At 42.2% G+C, this 16,790-nt stretch overlaps 1 protein-coding gene across 3 annotated transcripts; it reads right to left on the bottom strand.

Moving 5' to 3' along the window:
* Positions 1–2: 2 nt before the first annotated feature.
* On the bottom strand, positions 3–13,617 carry LOC143108441 (nuclear receptor subfamily 2 group C member 1-A-like). 3 transcript variants are annotated; one of them, XM_076271564.1, is made up of 14 exons: positions 13,116–13,617; positions 12,249–12,384; positions 11,645–11,869; positions 11,361–11,442; positions 11,089–11,268; positions 10,081–10,225; positions 9,879–9,975; positions 9,074–9,261; positions 6,923–7,076; positions 5,336–5,457; positions 5,047–5,189; positions 2,907–3,044; positions 2,551–2,656; positions 3–1,866 (listed from the first exon to the last, which is right to left on the bottom strand). In XM_076271564.1, the coding sequence occupies exons 2-14, from the start codon at positions 12,321–12,323 to the stop codon at positions 1,692–1,694; spliced, it is 1,830 nt and encodes a 609-aa protein (XP_076127679.1). In that variant the 5' UTR covers positions 12,324–12,384; positions 13,116–13,617; the 3' UTR covers positions 3–1,691. The 3 variants fall into 3 exon arrangements, with proteins under 3 accessions (XP_076127679.1, XP_076127680.1, XP_076127678.1); XM_076271565.1 differs by lacking the exon at positions 13,116–13,617 and having other exon boundaries at positions 2,902–3,044; positions 12,249–13,055; XM_076271563.1 differs by lacking the exon at positions 13,116–13,617 and having other exon boundaries at positions 12,249–13,044.
* Positions 13,618–16,790: the final 3,173 nt, after the last annotated feature.

Raw genomic sequence — 16,790 nt, 5'->3', positions numbered from 1 at the left:
GATACTTTGACACTTTTAAGTTAAAAGATTTTCTCAAGAACATGCAAATGGGTGTTCTACATTATTATTTTACATGATTATGAAGTTATGACAACCAACTTACACAATAAAATGGCTTCGCTCCCCTCCCCAAGACTGTTGTTCTCAAAAGGGTGGGCCTCATAATGGTCTGTAACACTTACCTCTATACAAATTTATACATGTATGACAGAAAAAGGTCATTCAGAAGTTAAAACTACCCTGTAAAGGCCTCTGAAGTTACAATGTCACAATTAGGACTGTAACTTTATTAATCAGATATTGTTATTAATAGTATCTTAATAATAAATTAATACTATTAAATTTGTTCAATTCCTGAATTATCTGTTTGGACTATTAGATGGTATCAAACGTTAGCCAGTGTGCTCCAGAGCCCAAGCCACATGGTGCCTTGTTTTGTCCTTACGCCAAACACATTCAGTTCTTACGCCAAACACATTCAGTTTATTGTCATAGAACTGTAAGTCCGCTAGAAAAAAACAAATTTAGCAAGATGGAATCAGAGAAAAAAAAAACCCTACTGAAACCGATTGATTGATAACTAAAACAGGCGGTTAAAACAAGACTTATTAGAACAGGCGGTTAATTTAACCTCTTAAGTTATTAATTATTTGTTGCAGCCCACTGAAGCCAACATTGCCCAATTTGCATTAGTTCAATTTGTTGTTTTTTTGTGGGATGTTGGCTACACTCACCACAGTTGGATATACAAGATAGTTAAACGAGAACAGAACTGAGATGGAACGGCAAGATGGGCACCATGTGTTCCGATACCCTTAAAACTAATTTTAAAAGCGTGCAAATCTCAAATGTTCCAAAATGACAAGACATATCAAAGTAGAAAAACTCTTATACTATACCTATAAAAATGCTTACAATAAAATACGGAATTAAAAACAAAATTTGATTGCGTATACAATAACTCCCAAAGCATTCGTAGCTAAAACTGGTAAAAGAAATATCTGGGCTGGTGGAGCATGTTTTGTGTGGGCACAGCTCTGGGTTCTGCTAGCTGTTTGTCTGTTTACACTATTCCGCTTTTAAGTCACCAAGCTCACAACATTGTGAGTCATACAGACACAATTACATGCTGGCTCATCCACCATCAGAGGGTTTCCATCTATGCCAGATATTTATGTTAAATAAATAAATACATAGAATGGTAATTTTATCATTATTCAAATCATTATTAATTACATTAATTGTAATGGATTTAACCATAAGCAAGAATTTGCCCGATTAATGAAATGTTCTGTTTATATGGCTTTGATTGCAATGATAAATCAACTAATAAAAATACAGAAACAGTTGATGAAAATTCACCTTTCGGCGTGGCTGTAACAGCCTTCATGCACAGCGGCCATTGTGTTCCAGGGCATGTCCGGTCATGAGTAAATATTTTGTGGCAAAGCCTATCCAGGTCTAGTCACGATCAGGTCAATGCCAGGACTAGACCTCATGACGGGCTGCATTTGTTTGTCTTACATGGATGATCACATATCTGGGCCTGTTGTCTCTCCTCTTTTAAGGCAGAAATGATTAACTCCATCCACAGTATTAACAACTGAAGGTAGGAGGACCTTAAGCAGGTGCCCATCTTGCTCATGCAATCTGTGATCAGCAGTACAGGCAAGACAGTGGACTTCACTGAATCAGACTGTCGCAGTGACCACCTGGCTGTTGTAGTCGGTGGACTCCATCTTAAGGATATAGGGGATGATGCTGTCGATCTGGACATTGCCAATGAGACCAGCGAAGAAGAGCTCCTCTGTGATGGCCGCACTCATCAGTCGGAGCGCCGGGAGACGCAGGAGCAGCTTGGACAGCCTGAAAGAGGGAGAGAGAAGAACAGCTCAGTGAGACGCCTGAAAGAGGGAGAGAAGAACAGCTCAATGAGACGCCTAAAAGAGGTAGAGAGAAGAACAGCTCAATGAGACACCTGAAAGAGGGGGAGAGAAGAACAGCTCAATGAGACGCCTGAAAGAGGGAGAGAGAAGAACAGCTCAGTGAGACGCCTGAAAGAGGGAGAGAAGAACAGCTCAGTGAGACGCCTGAAAACAGAGAAAGAAAAGAGGCTCTGCTGACAGACTTCAATGTGTTGGCAATCTGTGCTGGAAGGTGTCAGTTGGACTTGTCAAGTATGGCAGGCGCTCATTCAAATGTAAAGCCCTCCAGTCTGCAGTGCTCTCCTCAGTCAACTGCTATATGATAGCTGCTGACATAAGTGGACTTCTTTTCAACTACGGCACGCTAGACAGTTGACAGATACGCCCAGACAAACACGAGATGCTTGTTTGTTTTGTGTTATTTGCAAAAAACATGTGCCATGTATGTAAACAATTCCAAACATTATTACAGTTTATGACGTAACTACACTTACATAATGTATATATGAAGGGTATCACAAATACTGTACATTGCCATATAAAACTTATATCAGACAATGTATCAAGGCTGAAGCCTGTGTCTTTCTTTTCTCCTGGCATTTCTGAGAGTGGGTGAGTGTCTAACCTGTATGCGTCCTCAGGATAGGTCCTGACCACATAGTCCTGCAGCTCCATGATGGCCTTGTCTTGGAAGCGCTCGATCTGCAGGGTGTTGTCAATGCCTGGGTGATCTGTCAATCACAAATGGATTTACAATCACAAGCGTCACAAGCACAGGTCTATTACCTCCAACATGGAGGCTACAGCTCTGCAGCCCAGGCCAGACTTACCCATTAGGATGCCAAATTACGCAACGCAGAGGTAATTATACTCAATCTATTTCTGACCATCCCTCCCACAACCATCACACACACACTCTCGTGTATGACCTCACCATCCCTCCCACAACCATCACACACACGCGCTCATGTCTGACCTCACCAGGGCTGAAGAGGACGGCAGCTTTGAGGTAGGCGTACTCGTACGCATCTGGGGAGAGCTTGGCCATGCTGTTGCAGAACTCCTGCATCCTCCAGATGTGCTCCATCACCAGCTTGATCCTCTCGGCAGAGACCTTCTCTGCAAGGCCATAACCAAACATCAGTCATTCTCTGTAGACTTCAGAAGACCTCTGTAGAGTAGACCTCCAAAAAGCTGAAATAAGTGCTGGCAAGTCGTGCATCTCCCAGTATATGTAGGGTTAGGTTATGTAGGCATGCATCTCCCAGTATATGTAGGGTTAGGTTATGTAGGCAAATAAATACAGCCCTCTCTACATGCATTGGCACCCCAGGTAAAGATGAGTAAAAAGAGGCATTTAAAAAAATCTTCTTTTGACACTTTATCTTAGTTTAACAAAGTAAACAGTGAAAAAAAAGCCATACTTGAAGGGAGACAGATTTATTCTGAGTAGAAAAAAACTCATTTCATGAAGTTAGAAAGTACAAAGCAGGGGATTTGGGGGCTTTCCTCTTTACAGAATATCTCTGCATCGCTCAGATTGCTAGGTCCACTCTTTTGCATACACCTCTTAGGCTGGTCTGGGAACCATGACAGAAACTTGATTTTTGTTCAGTAAACCATTTTTGTGTTGATCTGTACATATGCTTTGCATCACTGACCTTATGGGTGATCCAGTCATGACCCACTTTTGGTATCCTGGCAGAGGCATCCAGATTTTGATTTAAAATGCCCGAGTATTTCATGGAGTTCATGATCATGAACCCTAAGGAGGATCCCTGAGCTTCTGGATTAAAAAGCCCCTGAACACCCAAGACCCACACCATCCTTAGGCATGGGGTTTGAAGTTTGTCAGATCTTTTTATCTGACCCTAGAATACGATTCCAGGCCAAGTCCCAGTAGCATTAGCAACCCCTGCAATTTGCATGACACGAAAGGATATTTCCTGGCATGTATTTTCAATAATCTGTTAGCATGGAGGTCACTTGTGATGTTTTTCTAGGCTTGGTGACCCCAAGATGCTATATTTATCTGTATGTTATCCATCTTTATTACACGGCTCTTCACAAGGCAAGTAGAACGCTCCATTGACTTGAAAGGGATTTCCCAAAGTTCTAGCAGTCATTATTTCTTGGGAAAGGACCTCTGAAAAAAATAATGACCGCTGTCAATGGCAACGGAGTTTGTGCTTCAAATTCAGGTCTTTCATATCACTACGCAAGGACTGGAACTTCATTCAAAAGTGAAAGCAGATGGTTGATCAGCTGTGTTCTAAAGAATGTTTGATTCAAGTTCAGCGTGTGTTGTTGCGAACTATTTGTTTCTCAGCAAATGCTACGATGAACGGTAACTAACAACTAGGCTAGGCTATGTAGGCTAAAGTCATATCGTGGGGAGTTTATTATTTCGTTTTGGCAAGTAGCCGTGTAATAAGCGGGATAATGTATAGAACGCCGGTCATTATTGGGAAAATAAGTCCCTTCAGGGCTCCGCTGCGCGTCGGGGTCCGGTTCGCCCTGTCGGGACTTATTTTCCCAATAATGGCCGGCGTTCTATACATTATCCCTTACGTATCTCTCCCAACAGTGATCCTTCTGGACTGTTTTGCCTTTTACTTCACTCCCCACTGTGTGCAGGACAAGGTAAACATCTTGATCAGATCTTGAGACATTCGATTGGAACTTTTTAATTATAATATGCATATTTCCAAGTATCTGTATTTTATACCCATTTCTTGACTTCTTGACCATGTATTTTTGTTAAAAATATGTAGTTCTTTTTTGAGGACCTTTTTTCATCTCAGAATAAATGTGCTTCCCTTCAAGGTCGGGTTTTTTCTCATTGCCATTTTGAAACTAAGAAAAATAGATCATTTTTAAATACCTCTGTTTACTCATCTGATGGACTGGGGGTGCTGTACTTTCATTGTACAGTACATACCTACACATGTGGTACATGTATAGACTGCTATTTTCCAGACGTTATTCTTATCTGGTCAGTGGTGGAGTAATATAATACAGTAGTACTGACCTTCCTGTAGACTGGTCTGTGGTGGAGTAATACAGTAGTACTGACCTTCCTGTAGACTGGTCTGTGGTGGAGTAATATAATAGTACTGACCTTCCTGTAGACTGGTCTGAAGATGGCTGATGATGGCTGCCAGGATAGTGGCTACGTTCATCACACTGGCACACTGAGCCAGGCCGAGAGCAAACAGCTCGTTCCAACAAGCCTTCATCAAGTTGATTTCATTCTCTTGCCCACTGCAACACAGAGAGCAAACATAATTCTTCTTCTTTCTTTCGTGATTAATTTTCTTTTTAAGAATTTGCTCTAGTGATTGCTGCTATCCTCTTATGAATCTAGCCAGTCAGCAGTGAGGATGCAGATGGAGATACGCCAGACTCACCCTAAAAGCTGGAATGCAGGTAAGGAGCGTGCCCAGTGCACCGAGAGGAAGAGGAGGCGCGAGGCTGACTCACAGATGTAGTTCACGTTGAGGTATTCCGGCGTTGGCGAAGGCATCATTAGCTAGATACAAAACGAAGGAATGTCAGCTCTAATCTCAAACGGGCAGAATGCACTTTGATTACCCTTGAGTTTGATCCCTGCATATAAAGGAACAAAGCTAAACCTAATCCTCATTATTAATATTTTTGGTCATCTAAGGCAACAGATTTCCAATACTATACAGTTTGATAAAAATCATCTCACGCGAGTACAAAGGTAATGGCATGATGCCAAAATATTGGTGTTGAACTATGTGTACTGAGTGTATTAAAGCTATGGAAAATACATATCAAATCTATAGAATACAAATTAGAGGTCTGCACTCCTGCGGTAGACCCGTGGGTCCCGACGCAAAAGAGTGCGGCGCGGAACAAATTTTGAAAGCTCTTTGCGGGAGCGGGCGGGATAAGAGAGGTGCGTTCACGGGTGCGGGACAAACCGATGATTCACTGCACTCCCGCAAATTAAATATGTGCGTAAAATTAAATATGGAAATGATTAAAGTAGTGTTCATAACTATAGTTCAGCTGGATGTTCTGTTAGGCAGCATTAAAAAATGGAGTTTAAGCATAACTGATGGATAGCAGGCCTATAGCCTATATTGTCGTTTACGTGGGTTCAATTTGTTCCTGCTGCTCATTGTCAAAACTCGAAATCGAAAGCATGACAGAGGAAGAGGGTACCAGACTAGGCCTACTTCAGTTGTTAGCCTACATTTAGAACCAAGAAACTGACATCTGGAGTCTCTCATGTGTGTGTGCTCCTTTCGAGAGACAGAAAGAAAAACTGAATAGGCTATCCCTCCTGCATGCGGGCTTTAGCGGGCGGGAGCGGGACATCATGTTACAGATGCGGGTGGGAGCGGGAATAAAAATTACACATTAGCGGAACAGAATATTGCGGGAGCGGGCGGGACTGAAAAATCAGTCCCGTGCAGACCTCTAATACAAATCTTTGATCACTGGGAGGATTACAAGTTCAAGAAACACATTTCCATATCTGAGGTGAGTCTTTGCAGATCTGCGTTCACAGATTTGGGGGAGCTGTACTGTAGCCGTAGCAGCAGCGATCAGCACCACTGTAGCCGTAACAACAGCGATCAGCACCACATACTGTAGCCGTAGCAACAGAGATCAGCACCTGTAGTCGTAGCAACAGCGATCAGCACCACATGCAGGCCCAACACAGCGATCAGCACCACATACTGTAGCCGTAGCAACAGCGATCAGCACCACATGCAGGCCCGACACAGCGATCAGCACCACATACTGTAGCCGTAGCAACAGCGATCAGCACCACATGCAGTACTGTAGCCGTAGCAACAGCGATCAGCACCACATGCAGTACTGTAGCCGTAGCAACAGTGATCACCACACAGGCCCGAGTAGTTCAAGGTCCTTTCATTTCTACTATCCTGTCTCAATAAAGGCAACAATATCCCCAAAGTAAACAAAAAAAACTGTCCCTTGTTCTCCATCTGTCTCACCTTGAAGGGCACATGGCAGTCTGAGATCAACGGGCCCTCCAGCTCCAGGATGCTGCCAGACTGGTCTCCCGACACCAGCTGCATGGTGGCCTCCAGGGTCTCCTCAGCAGGGCTGTCTCCGGGGTTCAGAGCCTTTGCCAGGGTGTCCAATGCCCTGCCACAGAGATGCAGCACAGTCAAATACTACTGGATTTGTGTGTATATATACTTTGACTTATTTGGAGACTTGCACTGAGGAGCGTATATTTCCCAAGTGCTCTCGGTGGCCTACAAACTACAGAAGTGATCTTGTGGAAGCAAACGTGTAACCAAATGGTCCCCAGATCAAATCTCCAGCTGATAATCAGAGGTAAAACAACGGCAGACACCGCATAGGACAGGGTTTTTCAACCTTTTTTGAGCCACGGAACATTTCTTTCATTAATAAAATCCCACGGCACACCACCAACCAAAAATGTAACAAAATTACACACTGTAGCCTAATACAGCTTTGTAGTTTGTTTGTAGTTCAGTTCAGTTCAGAGTCTGCATTTTTTACTCAAGTAGGCTAAGCCTATTTATCTAGAGTATATGTAGCGCTGGTTTAGGTCTTTTCACCCATAGATATGCCTGCCGCACGGCCCGTAGAGCTCTATATGTGACATAGGCTACGTGAATGCGGCCGTCACATTACTGGGGGCAAACACCTATGGGCAACACTTGCCGACAATCAGAGACACCTGCCTGATTTCCAATCAGAGACACCTGTCTCTCCATTGGCCTCCAGTGATTGTTGCCCGCACCACAAAGTCCTTTTATGCAATTCCTCCACTCAGCGGCCATATTGCGACGCTTTTTGGGCACATATTGGGCATCTATTTTGGGTAGAACTGCTTCACAAATCACGACACACCAACCTCGCTCAAGCTGCGAGATCACACATGATTGGCACGATGTACTAATCACAACATACCACATGATTGGCATGATGTATTCACATGTCAACTTTTGGAGGCGGAAGGGGCAGAATATGTGTAGATGACTGCCATGTTTGCGTTACAAACTAACCCCATACATTCTTATGGGAGATACTAACCCCATACATTCCTATGGGAGATACTAACCCCATACATTCCTATGGGAGATACTAACCCCATACATTCCTATGGGAGATTCTTTGAGTGCTGTGTCTCCTCATCAGAAAGTCTCTGCCCACCATGATGGCAGTGCTATTTATGTAGCTATTTATGTAGGCTACATTCTGGAGCCCAGTGCTATTTATGTAGGCTACATTCTGGAGCCCAATGCTATTTATGTAGGAGCCCAATGCTATTTATGTAGGCTACATTCTGGAGCCCAGTGCTATTTATGTAGGCTACATTCTGGAGCCCAATGCTATTTATGTAGGCTACATTCTGGAGCCCAATGCTATTTATGTAGGCTACATTCTGGAGCCCAGTGCTATTTATGTAGGCTACATTCTGGAGCCCAATGCTATTTATGTAGGCTACATTCTGGAGCCCAATGCTGTATCTAGCTTTCTAAGATCTATTTTTCACATCTACATCTCGTGCGCATCACTTAATTAACAAAGTCATTATTGCTCTACCTAGTGCCACCCACTGACATGAAAGAGTATTTATTTACTTAACAAGTCACTACATTGCAGGCACATACGCTCAACAATGGCATAGCCTACTATTTGCAACAACTAAATAATACATGTTTTGGACCGATTAAATAGGACAATGGACTAGTTACACGAAAGGCTCTTGGTGAGCTTGTATGTTTCCTGTGAAGCCTGTTTGTTTCCTGTGTGTTTGAACCTGCTGCTACTCTGAATGTAATTAGTGTCTAGACGTCCTTCTTTATCGTAATGTGCTGATCACTGGGTGCATTACCTAACCGGGTCTATGTAGACACTAATTACATTCAGAATAGGGGCAGGTTCAAACACACCTGGCTCCACTGGAAATAAACGAGCTCACCGAGAGCCTGCAAATAGTCCATTTCCCACGGCACACCTGACCATCTCTCACAGCACACTGGTGTGCTGCAGAGTGGTGGAAAATCACTGGCACAGGACACCACCTTAGCTCAACATAGGACTAAAATAAATACACAACATATTCTCACCATAAGCATTTGGGGGGGAAAGGCTATTTCCCTCACCTTGTTATGTCACTCGCACTTTGCTCGTTATCCATCGGAACCTCAGCTGTGGTGCCATCCTCGTTGCTTTGCCTCTCTGTGGTCAGCGTGTCGGGGCAGCCATCGCTCATCTCCCGGGCCTTGTTCAGGTGGTCCAAGGACGTGACCACATTTGCGAGAGTGCTCAGGTCATCCTGGGAGTGCTCATTCTACAGAGAAACTCAAGTGTGAAGTCCTGAACCCAAAAGTTTCCAGACAAACCTAAAACTTTTTAAATTGATGCATGTAACAGACCACCACAAGAATAGGTGCTAAAAGCAACGTAAGCATTTTCCTGAGCTAATCCATATCTTTCAATGCTTTCCTCATGTGCACTGACACGTGACAGATGCTCACCAGTCCTTTCTTTTGGGTTATAAGAAGAGAGGAATGAGATACCTGGGCTATATTTGAGTATGAGTGCGGTACGATCAAGGGGCAGTCGTGGCCTACTGGTTAGGGCTTCGGGCTTGAACGCCTGAAGTGCCCTTGAGCAAGGCACCTAACCCCTACTGCTCCCAGAGCGCCCCCGTAGCAAGGCAGCTCACTGCTCTGGGTTAGTGTGTGCTTCACCTCACTGTGTGTTCACTAATTCACAGATGGGATAAATGCAGAGACCAAATTCCTTGTATACGCAAGTATACTTGGCCGAGAAACCTGATTTACATTTACATCAAACCAGGATTTACAGGGCACCCTTTGAGGCACTAGAAGCATCCTAAAAAGCTGTGCATTTCACTATAATTTACAGTCAAAAGCATTTGGTTTAAATTGAGATTAAGCTCACCATTTCAGGAGATGCTGAGAGCAGGACTGTGTTTTCCACTTTGGGAAAAGGTTGCTGAATGTTTAGTAGCATGCTAGACTCCAGCAAACCTGAGGATCTATTGAAAGAAAAGCCAAATAACAAGCAAATCCTATTAGCATTCCTGCAAGAACACAAAAAAGAATCTGAGGCTGCAGATTCAGTTTGAAAGTATCCCCCATACTTTGCTGCTTTGCTGGTCACAAAGGTGGGCATTGCAGTCAGTGGGCTGCACAGGTTCTTCCGGATGTAGATTTTCTCTGTGGATGCAGCACAGTTGTTGGGCTTTTCTCTGCATACCTCCACTGGCTTCCTCTCACACTGAACAGCTGCATGAGTTCAAATCCACATGAGATTTACATAATAGATAACAATAGCATGATACATAATAAACAAGTTATTTCTGAGTAGAAAGTAGAAAAGTAGAAAATAAGAATATAGTTGCACTACTGTGAATTTCCAAGACCCAAAAAGTAATGCTATAACCCCTATGGGAACTTAAACAAATCCATAGAACTTCCTCAAAGCTCTGACAGACTTAAAGGTGCTCTAAGCGATGCCACGCGTTTTTTTAGGCTAAAACATTTTGTCACTTACTGCAAACATCACCTAACCAACCACTAGCTGTCTGTGTCCTGAATACACTGTAAAAAAAACGCGATCTCTGTGGACAGTCCAGGCTCCAAAAATGTCAACAAAAACAACCTGGGCAAACCTAGCCCATAAAAACATAACAAACTGTTCCAGCAAATCACAGACGAGATGCGCGTTTAGGAGAGTTTTCAATTGCATGGGAGCAGCACGGGAGAGAGGGGGAGGAAGTAGCAAGCTAGCTCTCTGTTTTGTTTAAAAAAAACAACAGATGTCATGTTACCCAGCATCGCTTAGAGCACCTTTAACTGGACAACAGTTTAACTTTATGCCTTGTTTAGCTCTGCTTTCTGTGCTCCCGGCTCTTTTCACTGATATCAGGGGTTGCTTTATCACATGTGGGACATACAGGCTCTTTTAACAAGTCCAGAAAGAGGTGATCACAATTTTGCACTCGCTAAATTAAACTAAAATATATGTCCCCTCTAGTTGTGTGTGACTTTAAAGAGGTTCTGCCTTTTAGCCACATTCAGAATAACCAACAAATGAACAAATAGCTTTCAATAATAAGTCTACTTAAAAAAATAACTTCTGTTCATACATTCTTGCTTCATGCCAACAGCTATGCAGCGCTGCAGTCGACAATATTGACAGCGGTTGCGATGATGCTTGTTGATGACACACTCTCCTGATCCTCTGCATGTGTACATGAGGTTCTTCCGGATGCTCCGCTTGAAGAAGCCTTTGCAGCCCTCACAGCTCACCGCTCCATAGTGTCGCCCTGCACAGAGCAGTGGCACAGAAGGAGTGTGGGAGTTATGTCTGTGTTTGTGATACGTCATGCAACACATGTTGTGTCCTTCAAATCGTTACCTGAGGCTTTGTCTCCACACACCACACAGTACTCAACCAAAGTCTTGACAGGTGACTGCTCAGAACCATCTTCGGTCACAAACTGAGGAGAGGTAGTATTAAAAGTGAGTTTTCAAGCATAATTTTCAAGTTACAAAACACACCACTGAAATGCAAACTTTTCTCAACATCTAGACATTTAAAGCTACAATAACTTATTATTATCATCACAATGTATTGATCTAAAAACTCCTTCCTGGCAGCTCACAAACAGCTTGATATGAGAGTGCAAGTGGAGTCCTAACCTGTATTTGTTGTCCAGCTAGGTCAGAGGAGGTAAACAATAGCTGATTGCCATCGGGTGTAGCAAGAATGACTTTGCCCTGAGGGGATTCCTGCTTGGTTAGAATCACTTTGCCTGCTGTGCCATAATCTGCATTGGCCAAGATGAACTGCTGTTTCCCGGCAGACAGCTGCTCCAATGCTGTAACAATCTGTAGTTTCTGGCCTGTCTGTTGATCTGTCACAATCTAAAGAGGACAAATCATTGAACCACACACAAGAGTGTTAACTTATCTTGAGCAATTGCTTGTCACCAACACTAATTAGTAAATACTCAGATAGGATGTTCAATGATTTAAAAGTTTACACATAATTATGTATTATTTATATTTTCAGTGTTTCCCACAGAATTGAATTCTATTTGTGGTGGTAGGTTTGCAGAATTAACTTGAATGCAACAGTTTTTAGCAAATTAGTGCAGCGTGGTTATGATGCTAACCAGATTTAAGCACAATTTAGAACAACCTGGAAAATCATTGTGAGGTGGTCAGTGTTGATATTGTGGTGGGCCGCCACAAATAAGTCAATGTATGGGAAACCCTGATTTTGTATGTAGGCCTATATGACCTGAATGCGATGTCCTAGGCCCACTGCTGAACCTTCTCCTGAAACCAGATGAATTTGAGGAGTCTCTCCATCCATGCTGATAACAACATCAAAGCTGTCACTTCACAGGCCCATGATGTACATGAAATTGTTGAGACTGGAAGACAAAGACTTATGTGACACACACAAATCATATCTGCGGAGTCAACAAGCAGGATGAGCTTTCCTCTGAGAAATTTGGAGGCACAGAACGTGTTGCTCAAAAGAATGGCGCAAGCATTTTACAATCCAATCGTCAATGCTATCAGTATGTGCTTTTGCATCCATTGACATGTTAGGTGTTTTGGAGCTTCACCGAGCATTTTAACCGATTGAGTCATGACATTAGGCCTACACGGATATTGAAAGCGGGATCGAAAACATCGAGTTTATTAACAAAATACTACATCTTCAGTGTCCCAAATAATTAGAGGATAACATTTAACGTTAGTCTGTTCGTCATGCTATTCAGTGTAAAAATAATGGTTTTACAACGTTCCTTTGTTTGCTAGCAGCTAGCCAGCTAGTCAAATACGTAGACGGTGTGGAACTATTAAGTCAGCTAAAATTATGTGGTGAAATATCACGTTTTATGGTAATGTAGCAGAGATACCATAGCTGTCAACATTGAATCACGTTTAACACACACAGTCGGAGTTCGTAACAACGGAAGATAAATAGATATTTCTTTTCCTGTAGGTGAAAGGTCAACATTGAAGGGTTAAAGAATGCTCAGGTCGACTGTGCAGCAGCCACGAGACGAACAAACACAAGATGGAATGCAGTGAAGCAGCTAAACATAGCCTCAATGTTGCTAAGTCATTAAATAAATCAGTTATGATAACACACCAGTTGTCTGTCATATCATCGAGGAGCTTCGGACCAGACGCTTCCAACTGTTCTTCAGTCGACACTCGATACAATGTCGGCTAGCTTATCTGGCTAATATTAGCGAATTTGCTAACGGTGAAAACAACTTAGCTTGACAGCTGTGTTGACGAGGCTACGTTTCGAGTGAAATGTACATCATGAAATACAATGGGTGCTTCCACTGTAGACAGTTATCGGAATTAACATTACTGCGGCTGTGAAACGATGCAACTTTAACAGTTCTTAGATAACGTTAACATACAGCATTTTGAGGAAAGGGCAAAATCTAGGCTAATTACACTGGCTAACTTGCTAACTATAAATGCATGTAGTCCTAATGTTACACTTATTTCAGTCGAGTGTAAAGGACATTTTGATAGCACTCTTGAAATAAGTCAAGATTCATTTTTTGAGATCATGGTCGACACTGCTGAATTTAAACTCGTAACGTTACACATGCGCAATAGTTATGCTTGTTGGGAGCATCTTGCTGGCAGCATTTACTAATGTGGCTACGTGAAATGAAATACAATAAAATAAACGTTTCCATGTCTGGTTAAATGCCTTCTTTTTCATTAATAGTTACAGTGACTATAAGCTATTAATCTCAACTGCCCTAGCGCTTTCTTCAGGTAAATATACAGGTGCTGGTCATATTAGAATATCATCAAAAAGTTGATTTAGTAATTCCATTCAAAAAGTAAAACTTGTATATTATATTCATTCTTTACACACAGACCGATATATTTCAAATGTTAATTTCTTTTAATTTTGATGATTTTAACTGACAGCTAATGACAATCCCAAATTCAGTATCTCAGAAAATTAGAATATTACTAAAGACCGACACAAAAAAGTTTTTTTTAGAAATGTTGGCCAACTGAAAAGTATGAGCATGTACAGCACTCAATACAGGGCTGCTTCAGCTCTTCTGCATTGTTGGGTCTGGCGTATCGCATCTTCCTCTTCACAATACCCCATAGATTTTCTATGGGTTAAGGTCAGGCAAGTTTGCTGGCTAATTAAGAACAGGGGTACCATGGTCCTTAAACCAGGTACTGGTAGCTTTGGCACTGTGTGCAGTTGCCAAGTCCTGTTGGAAAATGAAATCTGCATCTCCATAAAGTTGGTCAGCAGCAGGAAGCATGAAGTGCTCTAGAACTTCCTGGTAAACGGCTGCGTTGACCTTGGACTGCAGAAAACACAGTGGACCAACACCAGCAGATGACATGGCACCCCACACCATCACTGACTGTGGAAACTTTACACTGGACTTCAAGCACTGTGGATTCTGTGCCTCTCTTCTCTTCCTCCAGACTCTGGGACCTTGATTTCCAAAGGAAATGCAAAATTTACTCTCATCAGAGAACATAACTTTGGACCACTCAGCAGCAGTCCAGTCCTTTTTGTCTTTAGCCCAGGCGAGACGCTTCTGACGCTGTCTCTTGTTCAAGAGTGGCTTGACACAAGGAATGTGACAGCTGAAACCTATGTCTTGCATACATTTGTGTGTGGTGGTTCTTTGTGAATCTCCTCCACATTTGGGTTTTACAATCCTTTCCAGGGTGAGGTTATCCCTATTGATTGTACACTTTTTTCTACCACATCTTTTCCTTCCCTTTGCCTCTCTATTAATGTGTTTGAACACAGAGCTCTGTGAACAGCCAGCCTCTTCAGCATTGACCTTTTGTGTCTTGCCCTCTTGTGCAAGGTGTCAATGGTCGTCTTTTGGACAACTGTCAGGTCAGCTGTCTTCCCCATGATTGTGTAGCCTACAGAACTAGCCTGAGAGACCATTTAAAGGTCTTTGCAGGTGTTATGAGTTAATTAGCTGATTAGAGTGTGGCACCAGGTGTCTTCAATATTGAACCTTTTCACAATATTCTAATTTTCTGAGATACTGAATTTGGGGTTTTCATTAAGCCCTCCTTACACTGACAGACTTTGGAAAGATTCGCAAAGATTTGGAAAAGATTTGTGAAAGACTACAGTCTCAGACCCTCTCACATCTAAAGACAAGTAGTAGAGTTTTAAGTCACAGACTATGATTTTGCAATGACTAGGGATCTTGCAGGGTCACTATTTACAAGACTGCAACTAGATTCCTTTAAATTATTACCCATCGTGCAATAGATAAACAGGAACTGAAATTATAGCATACACTCTAAAAATTGCTGGGTTATTTTTTCAACCCAAACGCTGGGTCGAGGCTGTTGGGTCATTTTGTTTGGTTGTTTTTACTCATATTGGGTCATTTCTGTAACCCAGCTTGCTGGGTTGATAGTTTATCACTGCTGGGTTGATAGTTTAGGGCTGTGCTCCCTCCTGTCCCCCACCTGAGGTGGAGTACACTACCCAGCACCAGGGTGACTTCAACACAGCTGCATAGTTATTTGAAGGTTGAGAGAGAAAAAATCGGCAGGCAGGCAGGCATATTCTCTCAACCGTCCAGTCCAGCAGCTGTGAACATGCAATGGAAATCAGGTGATTTCGGAAGGTATGTATCTGCTTTTATTTATTTATTTTTATCCAGACGGATTTTAAAAGTCCACCCAGAGACATACCCTTCCTGGTATCAAGGAATATTCTGCCTGCCATTTCGTTCAGCTTCAAGCAGGTTAGCAGGTGTCATTCATTCCAGCTAATATTAGCTACTGTTAATGTTAAATCTACACAAAGACAGACTCATAAAAACATAGTTCTGTATTCACTGGGTAGGAACTGCTGAACAGAAACAAAACAAACTTTTACAACGAACTACAATTAGCATACCAACAGCTGGTAGGTAACGTTAGCAGACTTGGAAACGTTATGCTAATTAAATATGCTTCGTGGCTAACGTTTGTCAACTAGCTAACACAGTCGAAGTAGTCTCTTCACAACACACGTAACTTACGATAATAATCATGCCAAACAACATCTTATTAAATCATTCAAGGTAGCCTCATAGCCATGTAACTTACTGGGTGGTTCTTGGTGGTAACATTAACTTGGATTCACTAACTGAATGTGTTAACATAGCTGGCTAACGTTAGCACTGCTGACTGTCAGCCTAATGTTAGGCTAATGGTAATGTTAGCTCATCTGACATAAACGCACGTTTTATATTACAGGTATTATGTTTAAAACAACTCCAAATTAGGTGGTCATAGTTTCCGAGTGTGTTGCACTAATAATTTGTCTCCTGGTGGATTTTTATGTCTGTCAACATCATTCACTGGTAATGGTTCATGCACGTCTTGCTATAAAGTTTTGTAGGCTAACAGTGATTAAAATGCACTCTTTTTTTCTTTGATTGACAGGACTGACCCCCAAAACGGACTTTGGAATCTGCCTGCCTTCATGGAAGTATCATGCATTTTATACTAGGCAAACTATTCAAAAATAAAGAAAACTATCAAATAAATAATTATGTCTGTTTTATTTCATTGCATGGCTTTTGATGGCCATTTAATATCTAGACTGTCTATATCAGGCCCAAAGCTGTTAACAGAAGGTGTGACTTTCAAGTAAGTAAATACAAACTTTGAGTTATTAAAAGTTTGTACAAGCAGAGTATTTTAAAAATCAACCAGTAGTTTTTGGGGGATTTGGTTACATAACCCAAACATTACGTAACTTTAACTAAACAGTTGTGTCAACATAACCCAACAT

Source organism: Alosa pseudoharengus, unplaced genomic scaffold (genome assembly GCF_046254945.1).
Source record: "Alosa pseudoharengus isolate Yale_2024_CS ecotype anadromous, Long Island Sound unplaced genomic scaffold, YU_APseudo_1.1 YU_APseudo_1.1_scf_10, whole genome shotgun sequence".
NCBI lineage: Eukaryota > Metazoa > Chordata > Actinopteri > Clupeiformes > Clupeidae > Alosa > Alosa pseudoharengus.
Note: the sequence above shows the minus strand (reverse complement) of the source record. Positions and strands in the feature narration are given on the sequence as shown.